The sequence below is a fragment of the Salmo trutta genome, chromosome 31 (genome assembly GCF_901001165.1).
Source record: "Salmo trutta chromosome 31, fSalTru1.1, whole genome shotgun sequence".
NCBI lineage: Eukaryota > Metazoa > Chordata > Actinopteri > Salmoniformes > Salmonidae > Salmo > Salmo trutta.
The window spans coordinates 41,286,891-41,303,529 of NC_042987.1; the positions used below are offsets into that span (position 1 = coordinate 41,286,891).

The window sequence follows — 16,639 nt, forward strand, 5'->3', positions numbered from 1 at the left end:
TCTGAGACCTGAAGTGGTTGTTCCCCTTGCGTTGCAAGGGCCGCGGCTTTTGTGGCGCGATGGGTAACGATGCTTCGTGGGGTGTCAGTTGTTGATGTGTGCAGAGGGTCCCTGGTTCGAGCCCGGGTTGGGGTGAAGAGAGGGACGGAACCTACACTGTTACATCAGCAATAGGAGAATGATTGTTTCCTACAAAAGCACAAAACATGTACATGTCTAGACATGTTTGAAAAGTCAGTCAGGTAGAGTTTTTTTTTTTGTGTGTCTTAAAGGAGCAGTGTTGTAAATGTATGTAATGTATGCATTCACTACTGTAAGTCGCTCTGGATAAGAGCGTCTGCTAAATGACTAAAATGTAAAAATGTATTTTGAGACAGCTTATTCAAGCCTAAGTAGCCAATAGGCAGAAAGGAGCATAATTTATCTGATTCCCTGTAATAACGGTATGGGAACAATACTGTATTTTATAAAATTTGTTTCCTGCATCAAACACAACCTTTTCAGTCCCCTCCTTGTCTGAAGGACAAGTGGATAAACAGGTTAATGTCAAGCCCTGCATGTTTTTTTTTTCTCTCAAAAGTCTCATGGAATGTAGGACCTACATTGAACACCCACACATTGGCTGCTACTGTACATTAAATGATAGTACAGCTATTTCCATGTTAAAATGTTACGGGATGCATTTTCTCCATTGTTTTTAATGGTAGGCCATTCTGATATGTTGTCTCTGCTTAAAATCTGTCAATCAGTTCAGTGTTTTTTTTTTCATTATACAGGGATGCAATTATTCGATAGAGGGTTTCTTTCAAATTCAGCTTTTCTTCTAACTAATTCCCAAGATCCTTATAGGAGGTGACCCTAAATTATGATCAAATAGCCACAGTACCCTACTTGACCACTTCAAACTAACTTAAAGCGGTACAGCCTCAATGTGCACAGCAAGTTTGCGCTCAGTAGACCTGAAATTTGATCAGTGTCGGGGAAAAAAATGAGAATGAACACCGGCGCCGAATTTAAGCCGATCTAACATCTCTCCAACATGACAGAGCTTGAGATGATCTGCAGCAGGAGCATGGGAGAAACTCCCCAAATACAGGTGTGCCAAGCTTGTAGCGTCATACCCAAGAAGACTGGAGGCTGTAATCGCTGCTAAAGGTGCTTCAACAAAGCACTGAGTAAAGGGTCTGAATATTTAAATGTGTAAATGTAATATGTTTTTTGTCATTATGGGGTATTGTGACGTCATTAAGGGGGGATTGTGTGTAGATTGATGAGTGAACAAAACTATTTAATCCATTTTAGAATAAGGCTGTAACGTAACAAAATGTGGAAAAAGTGAAGGGATCTGAATACTTTCCGAATGCACTGTAGTATAACCTGTATATACTACCTGTACATAGGATAACGTGTATATACGATAACCTGTGTGGGAGTGTGGTATATGGCCAATATACCACGACTAAGGGCTGTAACAGCGTTGCGTCGTGCAAAAGAACAGTATATTGGCCATATACCACACCTCTCTGGCCTTAATGCTTAATTTTATATATATATATACATATATGTATGTATATATGTATATATGTATGTATACACACATATATATATATACACACATATATATATATATATATATATACATACATATATACATATACACATATATACACATACATATATATACATATATACACACATATATACATATATATACACACACATATACACACACACACACACAATTCATGAAGACGGCACAAGAGGATATTTCTGGAAAATAGTAAAAGATACCCCATGGTCTTCTCACACACAGTTGCGTAGCAGCCAGGTGAGTAGCTGGTGGGTCGTACCTGTGTCTGAGTGCCTCTCCTCGTTGCGAGGGGTGCTCATGGTGAAGGACAGTTTGCGTTTCATGGAAGACTTTGGCGGTGTTCCTTCCTTAACACCCAACAACTTACTCCGGTCCAGCTTCAGAGTCTTGGTGAACGGGGAAATTTTATCTTTGTTCTGGAGAAAAAAAAAAAAAAAAGAATTAAGAGTTAAGTCCAAATTAGGCCAATAAAAATGTTTTGACTTATTGTATTTTTCCATTGTAATGTGAACTTTAAATTATTTACATGTGTCCTAGTCAGAATCCTACACCCATTCAGAAAAGGAGAAGTGCCTAAGGTGGTAGAGGCCAGGGGGGGGGGGGTGTGTGTGTGAAAAGGGACAAGGGGAAAGGTACCTAAGGAAGAAGAGCTGTGTATACATGTTCACCCCTGAGTCAATACACGTTAGAACCACCTTTGGCAGCGATTACAGTTGTGAATCTTTCTGGGTGAGTCTCGAATAGTTTACCACACCTGGATTGCGCAACATTTGCCCATTTGTTCTTTAAAACTTCATTCAATCTCTGTCAAATTGGTTGTTGATCATTGCTAGACAACCGTTTTTTTCCAGGTCTTGCTATAGATTTTCAAGCAGATTTAAGTCAAAACTAACTTGGCCACTCAGGAACATTCACCGTCTTCTTGGTATGTAACTCCAGTGTAGATTTGGTTTTGTGTTTTTATGTTATTGTCCTGCTGAAAGGTGAATTCATCATCTCAGACTGACCCAGGTTTTCCTCTAGGATTTTTCCTGTGCTTAGCTCCATTTCGTTTATTTTTTTTTTATCCTGAAAAACTCCCCCCGTCCTTTGCAATAAGGCACTAAAGTAATACTGCAAAAAAATGGGCCAAAGCAAATTCACTTTTTGTCCTGAATACAAAGTGTTATGTTCGGGGCAAAGCCAATACAACACAGTACCACTCTCCATATTTTCAAGCATAGTGGTGGCTGCATCATGTTACGGGTATGCTTGTAATCGTTAAGGACTGGGGTAGTTTTTCAGGATGAAAAAGAAACAGGCAAAATCCTAGAGGAAAATCTGGGTCAGTCAGATTAATTCACCTTCCAGCAGGACAATATTTTTATTCTGTACAGGCTTCCTTCTTAATACTGTCAATTATGTTAGTATTGTGGAGTAACTATAATTCTCCCATCACAGCCATTAAGCTCTGTAGCTGTTTTAAAGTCACCATTGGCCTCATGGTGAAATCCCTGAGCAGTTTCCTTCCTCTCTGGCAACTGAGTCAGGAAGGACGCCTGTATCTTTGTAGTGACTGGGTGTATTGATACACCATCCAAAGTGTAATTTATAACTTCACCATGCTCAAAGTGATATTCAAATGTCTGCTTTTTAAATGTTTTACCCATCCACCAATCTGTGCACTTCTTTGTGAGGCATTGGAAAACCTCCCTGGTCTTTGTGGTTGAATCAGTGTTTGAAATTCCCTGCTCGACTGAGGGACCTTACAGATAGTTGTATGTGTGAGGTACAGAGATGCGGTAGTCATTCAAACATCATGTTAAACACTATTATTGTTAAACACATTTTTACTCCTGAACTTATTTAGGCTTGCCATAACAAAGGGGTTGAATACTAATAGACTCAAGACATTTTCATTTTTAATTAATTTGTAAAAAATGTAGAGATACATAATTCCACTTTGACATAATGGGGTATTGTGTGTAGGCCAGCGAATTTTCTCTCTTAATTGAATACATTTTAAATTCAAGCTGTAACACAGCAAAATGTGGGGAAAAGTCGATGGATGTGAATAGTTTCTAAAAGGAACTGTATAGCATACCTTCTTCACGACCATGGCTCCATCTCGGTCTGTCCCAGGTTTGGCCATGGTGCATTGTGCTGGTGGTGCGGCCGCCATCTTGGCCGCCCTCCCTCCCACCGCGTGCCTAGCTACGGCCCAGCACAGTCATCGTGGACCTACAACAACAACGGTAAGGATGTCAATAATACTACACAGTGTTTTCCGTACGTACAGAGTAGCGAGACGAATAGAAAAAGTAGCCAGTCAAGGAGTTTCTGGAACGAGCTTGAGTTGTGGACAGGCCTCTGATCCAAAATACACATCTGAATTATTCAATTCGACTTCACCTCCCAGATCGGTAAAAATCAGTTGTGATATTGAGTAGAAAGACATATTTTTTCAGTCATTTTGAATTGTAAAGTTATGAATTGAAGTTTGTCATATGCTTCGTAAACAGGTCAAGACTGACAGTGAATAGCTTACTCACGGTCCCTTCCCAGCAACGCAAAGAGAAAAATATAACAGGAGAAATGACACAGAAGAACAATAACTTTGCCATCTGTGTGTGTGTGTGTGTGTGTGTGTGTGTGTGTGTATACTGACTGGATTCGGATGAGCACCAGGAAATGGAGGTAAACATGTACTAGGGTTGTCCCTGACAACAACATAAAAAAATCTTGGTCACCCGAGAGCAGTGTGATCTTTTGACGAATCGATTGTTTTTTCCCCTATATAGACACCCTCTATGTTAATAAAATCAACTATATGTATGCTACTGTGCTTGTCTGATGCTTTAAGCACACTGTGATTAAATAATTATGACACACAAATGACACAAGAGGGAGCCAGAGATCAATATAGCCAGAGATCAATATAGCCAGAAGAGATAAACCTCTTCCTGACCCCTTCTCCTCCAGCTGCTGCTCGCCTTCAAATTCTGCATTTAAAACTCCTGACGTTGCCAGTAACTGGCTTCACCAAGGGTAGGCAACCTTGTCCGTTCTTACAATTTCTACCCATCTGCGTGCCAGTTATGATTTTTATATGCACATTTTTGTGGAACACCCAGAATACACTAAAATCTCAACATATAACATTTATATGGAAAAATATGAAATAATTTATGATCTACAGCAATCCTTTAAGTAGACCACAAAACATAACAAATACTTAGGATGGTTAATAAGTGACAAACAAATAAAAGATAACTTTATCCCATTACTTAACAATATGAAAGCAGATATAATCAAACGGAACAATCTTCCCATAAATCTTACAGGTAGAATAAACCTCTTCAGAATGCCATGGCTCCCAAAGTCATCTTCCTTCTCGATAATACCAATTACCCCCCCCAAAGATATTCTTTAAAAAAGTATACTCGGACATAAGAATTTATAATAAATAAAACTGATGGAATAAAGTCGGACAGTGGTTTTAAGCTTCCAGACAATCAACTCGTCACCCAAGACTTTTACTTGCGACAAAACATTAAGAACACGTCCCTAATATTGAAAGTGTTCCACAGGGATGCTGGCCCATGTTGACTCCAATGCTTCCCATTAGTTGCGTCAAGTTGGCTGGATGTCCTTTGGGTGGTGGACCGTTCTTGATACACACGGGAAACTGAAAACCCAACAGTGTCGCAGTCCTTGACACAAACTTCTGCGCCTGGCACCTACTACCATACCCTGTTCAAAAAAACACTTAAAACCTTTTGTCTTGCCCATTCACCCTCTGAATGGGACACAACCACAATCCATGTCTCAAAGCTTAAAAATCCTTCATTTACACTGACTGAAGTGGATTTAACAGGTGACATCAATAAGGGATCATAGTTTTCACCTGAACACTAACTACATGGAAGAAAATGAAAGATTATACAAGAACTAATTTCACTAACAAATTTTTTGGCCGATATCTGATATTTTCCAAAAAATAACTGACACCAATAAATAATATTAAATATTTTAGCGTCCTTTTAAGCATTCTTAAAAGTCTAAGGCACTGCATCTTGGTGCAAGAGGCGTCACTACAGTCCCTGGTTTGAATCCAGGGTGTATCATATCTGGCCGTGATTGGGAGTCCCCATAGGGCGGCGCACAATTGGCCCAGCGTTGTCTGGGTTTGGCTGGGGTAGGCCGTCATTGTAAATAAGAATTTGTTCTTAACTGACTTACCAAGTTAAATAAAGGTTACACACACACACACACACACACACACACACACACACACACACACACCTCACACTGACCAAAAAGTAATTTGTTGGCTTTTACGCATGTCCCCGTTACCAGTAAAACATAATCAAAACCCATTTCTTTCACTTACTTGCTGTGCTGTTTCGCTGTTCATTTGTTCAGTCGTTTCATTCTCAACCAGGATTTCTACGGAACGCCGTTTGGGTCTTTGCATGTCAAAAAATATATAAATGTATCACTAGTTGACGTGTCAAATAACACTATTTGATCTATCAAATAAGCTTGTTGACCAATCAGGACCTGAATATGACTGCACGTCACATTAATCATTTAACGCGTTCATTAATTTATGTAGTTATTACACATTGATTACACCATCACTCGTATTTCATATGTCACAACGATTCATCGATACGTCTGCTATGATGCTGGTAAAGTTGTCTCGCGTACCTACAGTGCTGGTCATTAACAAAAAGCCAGTTAGCTCATGGATGCAAACAATGTTCTTCCCCAAAAACATAGCAAAACAACGTCTCAGTAGTTACATTTTTATTTATTTAACTAGGCAAGTCAGTTAAGAACATATTCTTATTTTCAATGACGGCCTAGGAACGGTGGGTTAACTGCCTTGTTCAGGGGCAGAACGACAGATTTTTACCTTGTCAGCTCAGGGGATTAGATCTAGCAACCTTTCGGTTACTGGCCCAACACTAACCACTAGGCTACCTGCCGCCCCAAACACGCTTATGGGTTAATATCTGTTTATTCTATTACAAAACGCCTGCCGCCCCAGTTATAGTTAGCTAGCTAACTATATAGCTAGGTGTCATCATCTAAAATAACCCTCATTTATAGTTCTTATTTGATTAATGATGGTCGGACCCATCTATGTGAAGCTAGCCACAATAAGGATTAGCCACAGTAGTGGACTTGCATTGACAGAGATTGCAAATGCATACAAATAGCAGAATTATGCCATAATTGAATAGATCATGCTAAACGAGGTTGGAATGTTGTTATATAAAATCAACAAAAGTCAATTTGTTAATTTGACAAATCTGTTGAAATCATACTGGATGTATTATACTTTAGAATTGCATTGGGGTCATACTTATTTCACTGTACAGCCTTACCTATGGATTATATCACTGTACAGCTTTACCTATGGATTATTTCACTGTACAGCCTTACCTATGGATTGTGGATCAATGACATGGGGTATCAGTCTACTCAGTGACACCCAGAATACATTAGCATCGTAGCTCTTATTGTGGGACTCTGAAACAACTGTAAATTGAGCCACATTTATTGTCAACCTTTGTGTATTGAACACCAGTCCCAAGGAAAAACAATACTGCGTGGATGTTTTGGAGTTTGATAACTCTGACGAGGACATTGGGGAAAGATATCTTGGGTATTGAGTAGACTGATACCCCATTTCATTGATCCCCAATCCTTAGGTAAAGCTCTACAGTGCAATACGAATGTCAATACACACAATAGGCTGACTGGGGAGTTAATTATCATTTTTAAATTGGTACTTTAATTTTGAAGGCAAACCCCAAATTCCACTATTGTGCCTAATCCTTATTGTGGCTAGCTTCACAACACATAACCCGGTCAGGTCGAGCCTCACTAGCCAGATGAAACTGCTTAACACGTTAGCTTTGGGCAACAGGGTTAAGTAGCTGGCTGCTTATAACATTAGCTTTGGGCAACAAGGTTTAATAGCTGCCTGCTTATAACGTTAGCTTTAGGGAAACAGGGTTTAGTAGCTGGCTGCTTATAACGTTAGCTTTGGGCAACAGGGTTTAATAGCTGGCTGCTTTTAACATTAGCTTTGGGCAACAGGGTTTAATAGCTGGCTGCTTATAACGTTAGCTTTGGGCAACAGGGTTAAGTAGCTGGCTAGCTATTTATTTTCATGAACTGAAGTTCAATTTCAATAGGCGAGCAACAAGTGGCTACCTAGCTAATTACTTACAAGGATTCCTAAATCATTGCTAAGAATAATGAAAATGACAGCAGTTTCTACTGGTCATTGTTTTTAGGCTGGTTGTATTGGTGCTAGCTAGGTACCAAGCTAAAGCTAGCTACCCCAGAAGTTGTGGTCGAACAAATAATGCTCTATTACCAACACGGTATTGTAAACACATTGTTCCTGGCCGGTGTTTTCAGACTTTTTTGTACAGCTTTGAGAGTGCCATTGATAGTAGTGATAGCGTTTGGCTTGCATGTGCAAATTCAGAATAAACAACATTCTATAATAGAACTGTGTTATTTGACATGCATCTTTGACACGCAAAGACCCAAACGGCGTTCCATAATATGTCGTGAAGCTAATAGCAGTTACGCCATTACTGTGTAACTCCGGTAGGGCAACATCAAAAATAGCGCACTTGGTAACGTTAGTGTGTACCGGTGCTCGACCAGTCGGCGAAAGCCAACATCAGAGAACGGTTGATTATCGAGGTAAATGAATTCCATTATCTTGGCGTTAATGGGTTTCTCCTTTGAGTTGTCTCGCTGAAATTTTGTTACTCTTTCAAATGACTGCTGGACTTGTTGACTGCTCGATCCACACAGCAGACATTGTGGGCGAGGTTAGGAATGCTGTGTTGCAGGTGTAGCGTAACATTTTACGTGGCGTCATTACGTCATGTACCTACGTTATATAGAGGTATGCATGTCAGCTTTGACATCAGTTTTGCACATCGGCGTTAAACTAGACAGACATCGGGCCGATAGCGATGTTGGCATTTTTAACTAATATCGTCCGATTTCGATATCTTCACCGATATATCATGCATTCCTAGTAAAAATCTTTGGGAAATCTTTTCAGAATTCACTGATACATATTGGTCCACATGGAAAAACTAATGAGATATAAACCAGAAATAACTTGGTAATAGGAAATAAAATGTACTTCCACGATATAATTAAAAAGCCATTCTGGAATGACTAATGTAGATATTTTCAAATATATGCAACTTAAGTTTAATATTATGACATTTTGATTTGATATCTTTTGGACATCAGAGCAATCTTGAGGGAATCCTATTTGAGTCAGAAAATGATGTTCATATGATAGGTAAGATATACAAAACCTTGCAGAGAGCCTATCCAACTGACAATCTCTTAGAAATAAACAAACTACTGCAACCAAGACTTTAAAAAAAAAACTGATATTGGCACAAGATGGAGGGACTGTTGGAACATAACTTAACAAAATTACAGTTAACAAAAATCTACACTTAATCCAGTGTAAACTAATGTATAGAATTTATTATACAAGGAGATACAATTCCCAAATTCTACAGCCCACTGCAGAGTCATATCTTAAGTGTAAAACTAACAATTACTCAATCTATGCCTTCTGGGAATGTTATAAAGTTCAAAAGGTATGGGTGGAGTTAGAAAGTTGGCTGTCAGAAGAATGTGAATTTACTTTTGATTCGTCTGTCTGTATATTTCAAGACATGGCATATGTGTAGCTTTGGTATTGTTTCAAATAAAAACAAAACAAACTAGTCTACTCTTTCAATTTAATTTATTGTGGCAAGTAAACATGGACTCCCTGTTGAGAAACAAAACATAGAATAGCAGGAAAATGGTTTTAAAAAAAGCTATACTTTTCAGGGGGAGGACCCCCCCAGACCCCAAGCAGATTGTATAAAAAGTGGGTGTGCACAAAGTCAGGTGACCATAAATAGACCAACAGGTATGATTGATGAATGAAGCAGGTGTTAAACAGGGGCTTTGCTAAACAGAAAGCAGCAGTTGGCCATCGTATGACACTAAACAAAATCAGTAGGCCTACAGTATATCAATATCTTTAATACTACCACATAAGTATCATGACATTAGCTTTCATACTCTTCAATCTGTTTTCTTTTGTCATATGTGGACCAGAATGGAGGCTCTCGCTCCACTACCTATTGTTGAATCATCACTGCAGGGACATCTTCAACAGAATGGGACTCTCCCTCCACTACCTATTGTTCCTGCAGTGAGGATTCAACATCTATAAACAGAATGGGACTCTCTCTCTCTCTCAACATCTTGATTGATCGTTTTCTTCATTTATCTGCAGATCGCAGCCAAAAAGCAGTAGTAGCCTTAACCAGTATGCAAATTAGGGAGCCAACTGAACGGCTCTTTCACCAATGCGATTCCGTTCACCTAAAAGACGTGTTCAGAAGAGCTGTCCATTTACGAACAACCCATCACTAGGCTACACTGATGAGTAGGGTTGGGCAGTATCCAGAGTTTCTATATCATACTGAGGCATATGGTATTATCCAATGTGCACACAAGGTGCACTAATACTTTTAATATAAAAAAATATTATTTTTATAATTTTTTTTAAAATCACAAAACAATTTAGGCAACAGGGATCTTGATCCAGGAGGGGATTGAATGTCTCTGTTGTAACCGTGAAGCTTGATCTGGACACCTAGCCACTTAGCTAGCAGATTAGCAAACCACATGCAAAGCCGACATCTAGCAAGTTAGCAAACCACATGCATAGCTGACATCTAGCAACCTAGCTAGCAGGTTAGCAAACCAAATGTATAGCTGACATCTAGCCACCTAGCTAGCAGATTGGCAAACCACATGCAAAGCCGACATCTAGCCACTTAGCTAGCAAACCACATGCAAAGCTGAATATAGTTTGACATCTTAGATTTCTTATAGTTACACGACCGTTCAAAGGTTTGGGGTCACTTAGAAATGTCCTTATTTTTGAAAGAAAAAAAATGTTGTTTTGTCCATTAAAATAACATCAAATTGATCAGAAATACAGTGTAGACATTGTTAATGTTGTAAATGACCATTGTAGCTGGAACCTGCTGATTTTTTATGGAATATCTACATAGGCGTACAGAGGCCCATTATCAGCAACTATCACTCCTGTGTTCCAAAGGCACGTTGTGTTAGCTAATCCAAGTTTATCACTTTAAAATGCTAATTGATCATTAGAAAACCCTTTTGAAATTATGTTTGAACAGCTGAAAACTGTTGTTCTGATTATTAAAGAAGCAATAAAACTGTCCTTCTTTAGACTAGTTGAGTATCTGGAGCATCAGCATTCGTGGGTTCGATTACAGGCTCAAAATGGCCAGAAACAAAGACCTTTCTTCTGAAACTCGTCAGTCTATTGTTGTTCTGAGAAACGAAGGCTATTCCATGCGAGAAATTGCCAATAAACTGAAGATCTCGTACAACACTGTGTACTACTCCCTTCACAGAACAGCGCAAACTGGCTCTAACCAGAATAGAAAGAGTGGGAGGCCTTGGTGCACAACTGAGCAAGAGGACAAGTACATTAGTGTGTCTAGTTTGAGAAACAGACACCTCAAGTCCTCAACTGGCAGCTTCCACCGCAAAACACCAGTCTACACATCAACAGTGAAGAGGCGACTCCGGGATGCTGACCTTCTAGGCAGAGTTCCTCTGTCCAGTGGTTGTGTTCAGTTGCCAATCTTAATCTTTCCTTTTAATTGGCCAGTCTGAGATATGGCTTTTTCTTTGCAACTCTGCCTAGAAGGTCAGCATCCCAGGAGTCACCTTTTCACTGTTGACGTTATGACTGGTGTTTTTGTAACTACTACGATTTCCCCTTGTAGCCAATTCAATTGCAGAAATTCCAGTAGAGATTACTTGGAAATTCCAGTAGAGAACTGATTTAAACACTCAGGTAGATGTTTACCAAAGACCCCTTTGCTATACGTTAGACCAGAAATTGCATAGCCTTTGCTTATTCATCATTTTTGTGGATGGAAAATGGTTAAAAATATGTATACGCACCTTAATAATAATAATAATAATATTATTATTATTTTGAATTGATTCAGCTTTCATTAGACATACTCCTATGAACTTTCCCATGTTGGTGCTCATGGGTCCATGAGACAGACTAGGATTTGAACCCGGGTCTCCTGCATGCTAAAGACTGCTAAACCCAGTGAGGTAAAGCCAATACCTCGGGATACAAATCTTCAAGTTTCAAGCAAGATCATTTTCTAAACATTTGAAACAAAAATCCTCAGAAAAAGGGGAGGACCAATCCACAAGAATTATGATTTCAACAGAATTAGACATTTAGATTGTATAGCCCCAAAGCTCTTCAGTTCTAATCCTCTACACAGCGGAGTGACACTAATACGCTGAATGAGAGACACTGCATTAGACTAAACAGCATGTCACGTGGGTAAAAATCTGTATGCTGCTGGAAGGGCATGGCGAGCTCTTTTATCCTGCGCTGGCTGTCAGAGTAAAATGGGGTAGGTCTTTGTCACAAACACTCCCCGTCAGACCTCCTGTAGAGTGGTAGGATGGGGGCAAGAGCAAAAGCCTGATTACTGAGAGGACAGAGAAGAGGGAGGAGAGAAGACGAGTGGAGGGGGAGGAGGAGGTGGAGGTTAGAGTGGGGAAGGGAGGAGGGACAACAATGAATGCTGCAGCCTCACACGGACTTAAACGCAGCGAGAGAGAGAAAAAACAAGTGCACACACACAATACTTGAACATGTGGCTAGTAATCCACACATGTAGAGGCAGCACCAGGGAAGAGGGAAGTTACGTCACAAATGCTGCCCTACTTCCTTTACAGAGCTCTATGGGCAATGGTCAAAAGTAGTGCACTGGATATAGAACAAGTTGTCATTTGGGACACCAGACAGGGATCAAAACAGACGGGCCGAGGGGTGACGCCAGACAGGGATCAAACAGACAGGCCGAGGGCGATGCCAGACAGGGATCAAACAGACAGGCCGAGGGGCGATGCCAGACAGGGATCAAACAGACAGGCCGAGGGCGATGCCAGACAGGGATCAAACAGACAGGCCGAGGGCGATGCCAGACAGGGATCAAACAGACAGGCCGAGGGCGATGCCAGACAGGGATCAAAACAGACAGGCCGAGGGGCGATGCCAGACAGGGATCAAACAGACAGGCCGAGGGGCGATGCCAGACAGGCTGAGGGGCGATGCCAGACAGGGATAAAACAGACAGGCCGAGGGCCGATGCCAGACAGGCCGAGGGCCGATGCCAGACAGGGATCAAACAGACAGGCCGAGGGCGATGCCAGACAGGGATCAAACAGACAGGCCGAGGGCGATGCCAGACAGGGATCAAACAGACAGGCCGAGGGCGATGCCAGACAGGGATCAAACAGACAGGCCGAGGGCGATGCCAGACAGGGATCAAACAGACAGGCCGAGGGCGATGCCAGACAGGGATCAAACAGACAGGCCGAGGGCGATGCCAGACAGGGATCAAACAGACAGGCCGAGGGCGATGCCAGACAGGGATCAAAACAGACAGGCCGAGGGCGATGCCAGACAGGGATCAAACAGACAGGCCGAGGGGCGATGCCAGACAGGCTGAGGGGCGATGCCAGACAGGGATAAAACAGACAGGCCGAGGGCCGATGCCAGACAGGCTGAGGGGCGATGCCAGACAGGGATAAAACAGACAGGCCGAGGGCGATGCCAGACAGGGATCAAACAGACAGGCCGAGGGCGATGCCAGACAGGGATCAAACAGACAGGCCGAGGGCGATGCCAGACAGGGATCAAACAGACAGGCCGAGGGCGATGCCAGACAGGGATCAAACAGACAGGCCGAGGGCGATGCCAGACAGGGATCAAACAGACAGGCCGAGGACGATGCCATATGTATATCTGGCCCTGATCACCACAACTACATAATACCGCACCATGTGACATAGTTAATTAAACCAAAAAAGCAACGACAGATAAGTGTACTATGGACATCAATATAGGCTGTAGGCAACAGTAAAGGGGGCTTTGCCTTTAATCCAACTGAACTGACAACAACAACAAAAATATTTTAAGACTGAACCAAAAAAATAAAAGGCCCTGATCTATGGATTTCACATGGCACAGCCATGGGAGGTCATAGGCCCAACCACTTGGGAGCCAGGCCCAGCCAATCAGAATGAGTTAGGCCTGGCTCGCAGTCGGCGTTCCAATTCATCCAGAAAATGTGTTCGATGGGGTTGAGGTCAGGGCTCTGAGCAGGCCAGTCAAGTACTGACAAACCTTTTCGGTTTGGACCTCGATTTGTGCACCTGGGCATTGTCATGCTGAAACAGGAAAGGGCCTTCCTCAATCTGTTGCCACAAAGTTGGAATCACAGAATAATTTAGAATGTTATTGTATGCTGTAGCGTTAAGATTTCCCGTCACTGGAACTAAGGGACCCAAACCATGAAAAACAGTCCCATACCATTATCCATACTTTACAGTTGGCACTATGCATTGGGGGCAGGTAGCGGTACCTGGCACCTGCCAAACCCAGATTTGTCCATCGGACTGCCAGATGGTGAAAATGGAATCATCACTCCAGAGAATGTGTTTCCAGAAACCAATGGCAGCGAGCCTGACACCACTCCAGCCGACGCGTGGCATTGCGCATGGTGATCTTAGGCTTATGTGTGGCTGCTCGACCGTGGAAACCCTTTTAACGAAGCTCCTGAAGAACAGTACTTGTGCTGAAGTTGCTTCCAGAGGCAGTTTGGAACTCGGTAGTGGAGTGTTGCAAACGAGGACAGACCATTTTATTTTTTTTACACTCTATGCGCTTCAGCGATCCCGTTCTGTGAGCTTGTGTGGACTACGACTTCATGGCTGAGCCGCTGTTGCTGCTAATTGTTTCCATTTCACAATAACAGCACTTACAGTTGACCGGGGGGTAGCTCTAGGAGGGTAGACATTTTGACAAACTTGTTGGAAAGGTGGCATCCTATGACGGTGCCACGTTGAAAGTCACTGAGCACTTCAGCAAAAGCCATTCTACTTGTTTGTCTACGGAGATCGCATGGCTGTGTGCTCGATTTTATACACTTGTCAGCAACGGGTGTGGCTTAAATAACCGAATACACTAATTTGAAGGGTTGTCCACACACACACACACACACACACACCTCTCTGAGAACTACGGACAGTTCCTGTAACTTCGTGGTATAGTTTCTACTCTGACATACACGGTCAACTGTGGGAGACCTTATGTACAGAGGCGTGTTTCTAAATGATGTCCAAACAATTGAATTGGCAACAGGTGGACTTCAATCAATGAGTCCAACGCAAAGGATATACTGCTTTGTCAAGACAAGGCCCAAATCCCCGTCATCAGCGTGAAGAAAAGACGGAGGAAAAAGTGGGGGGGGGGGGGGGGGGGGGGTAAATTACAGTATTATTGGCCAACGTGCAGACAACGGAAAACAAAACAGGACAATCTACGACTAAGACTATCCTACCAACGGGTCTTTGAAATCTGTAATATCTAATGTTTCACCGAGACGTGGCTGGGGGACGACGCGGATAATTTAGAGCTGGCTGGCTTCTCTGTGCATCGGCGGAACTAAGACGAACACAAAGATTGTGTGTCAAAGATTTTAAAAACAAAAAAATTTGTGTCACTGGCCTATACACAATAACCCTTAACGTCAAAGTAGAATTAGGTTGAGATTTTTACCTTGTCAGCTTGGGGATTCGATCTAGCAACCCTTCAGTTACTGGCCCAACGCTCTAACCACTAGGCTACCTGCCGCCCCCATGTGGCAGGGCTTGAGAAATATTACGGACAACAAAAGGGAAACTCAACCACGAGCTGCCCAGTGACTAGAGCTTACCAAACGAGCTAGATGCCTTATACGCTCGCTTCGAGGCAAGCAATGTTACATGTTACAAATAGACCACCATAGTCCCTGTGCCCAAGAACACTAAGGTAACATGCCTAAATGATTACAGCACTCACGTCAGTAGCGATGAAGTGCTTTGAAAGGCTGGTCATGGCTCGCATCAACACCATCATGCCACAAACCCTACACCCACTCCAATACACATACCACCCCAACAGATCCACAGACCAACGCAATCGCACTCCACACTGCTCTTTCCCACCTGGACAAAAAGGAACACCTGTGTGAGAATGCTGTTCATTGACTACAGCCCATAGTTAAGTACCCTGGGAATAAACACATCCTTCTGCAACTGGATCCTGGACTTCCTGACAGGCCGCCCCCAGGTGGCAAGGGTAGGCAACAACACATCTGCCACGCTGATCCTCAACACTGGGGCCCCTCAAGGGTGCATGCTTAGTCCCCTCTTGTACTTCCTGTTCACCCACGACTGCATGGCCAGGCACGACTCCATCACCATCATTAAGTTTGCTGACGACACAACAGTGGTAGGCCTGATCACCGACAACGATGCGACAGCCTATAGGGAGGTGGTCAGAGACCTGGCAGTGTGGTGCCAGAACAACAATCTCTCCCTCAACATGATCAAGACAAAGGAGCTGATCGTAGACTACAGGAAAAGGCAGGCCGAACAGGCCCCCATTAACATCGACGGGGCTGTAGCGGAGCGGGTCGAGAGTTTCAAGTTCCTTGGTGTCCACGTCGCCAACAAACTAACATGGTCCAATCAGTCGTTAAGAGGGCACAACACCCTTTCCCCCTCAGGAGACTGAAAAGATTTGGCACGGGTCCTCAGATCCTCAAAAGGCTCTACAGCTGCACCATCGAGAGCATCCTGATCTGTTGCATCACCGCCTGGTATGGCAACTGCTCGGCATCTGACCGTAAGGCACTACAGAGGTTAGTGCGTATGGCCCAGTACATCACTGGGGCCAAGCTTCCTGCCATCCAGGACCTATATACTAGACTGTGTCAGAGGAAGGCCCTAAAATTTGTCAGAGACTCCAGTCACCCAAGTCATAGATTGTTCTCTCTGCTACCGCATGGCAAGTGGCACCGGAGCACCAAGTCCAGGACC

At 42.6% G+C, this 16,639-nt stretch overlaps 1 protein-coding gene across 3 annotated transcripts in view; it reads right to left on the reverse strand.

The window, feature by feature from the left end:
* The window catches only part of LOC115170207 (ankyrin repeat domain-containing protein 12), a 47,955-nt gene that overhangs the window by 17,246 nt on the left and 14,070 nt on the right, over positions 1 to 16,639 (reverse strand). For all 3 annotated transcript variants that reach the window (XM_029726597.1, XM_029726598.1, XM_029726596.1), the window contains exons 2-3: positions 3,675 to 3,811; positions 1,851 to 2,007 (exon numbers count right to left, since the gene is read on the reverse strand). In XM_029726597.1, the coding sequence (XP_029582457.1) occupies positions 1,851 to 2,007; positions 3,675 to 3,752 (235 nt within the window). In that variant the 5' untranslated portion in view covers positions 3,753 to 3,811. The remainder of the gene's footprint in view (positions 1 to 1,850; positions 2,008 to 3,674; positions 3,812 to 16,639) is intronic.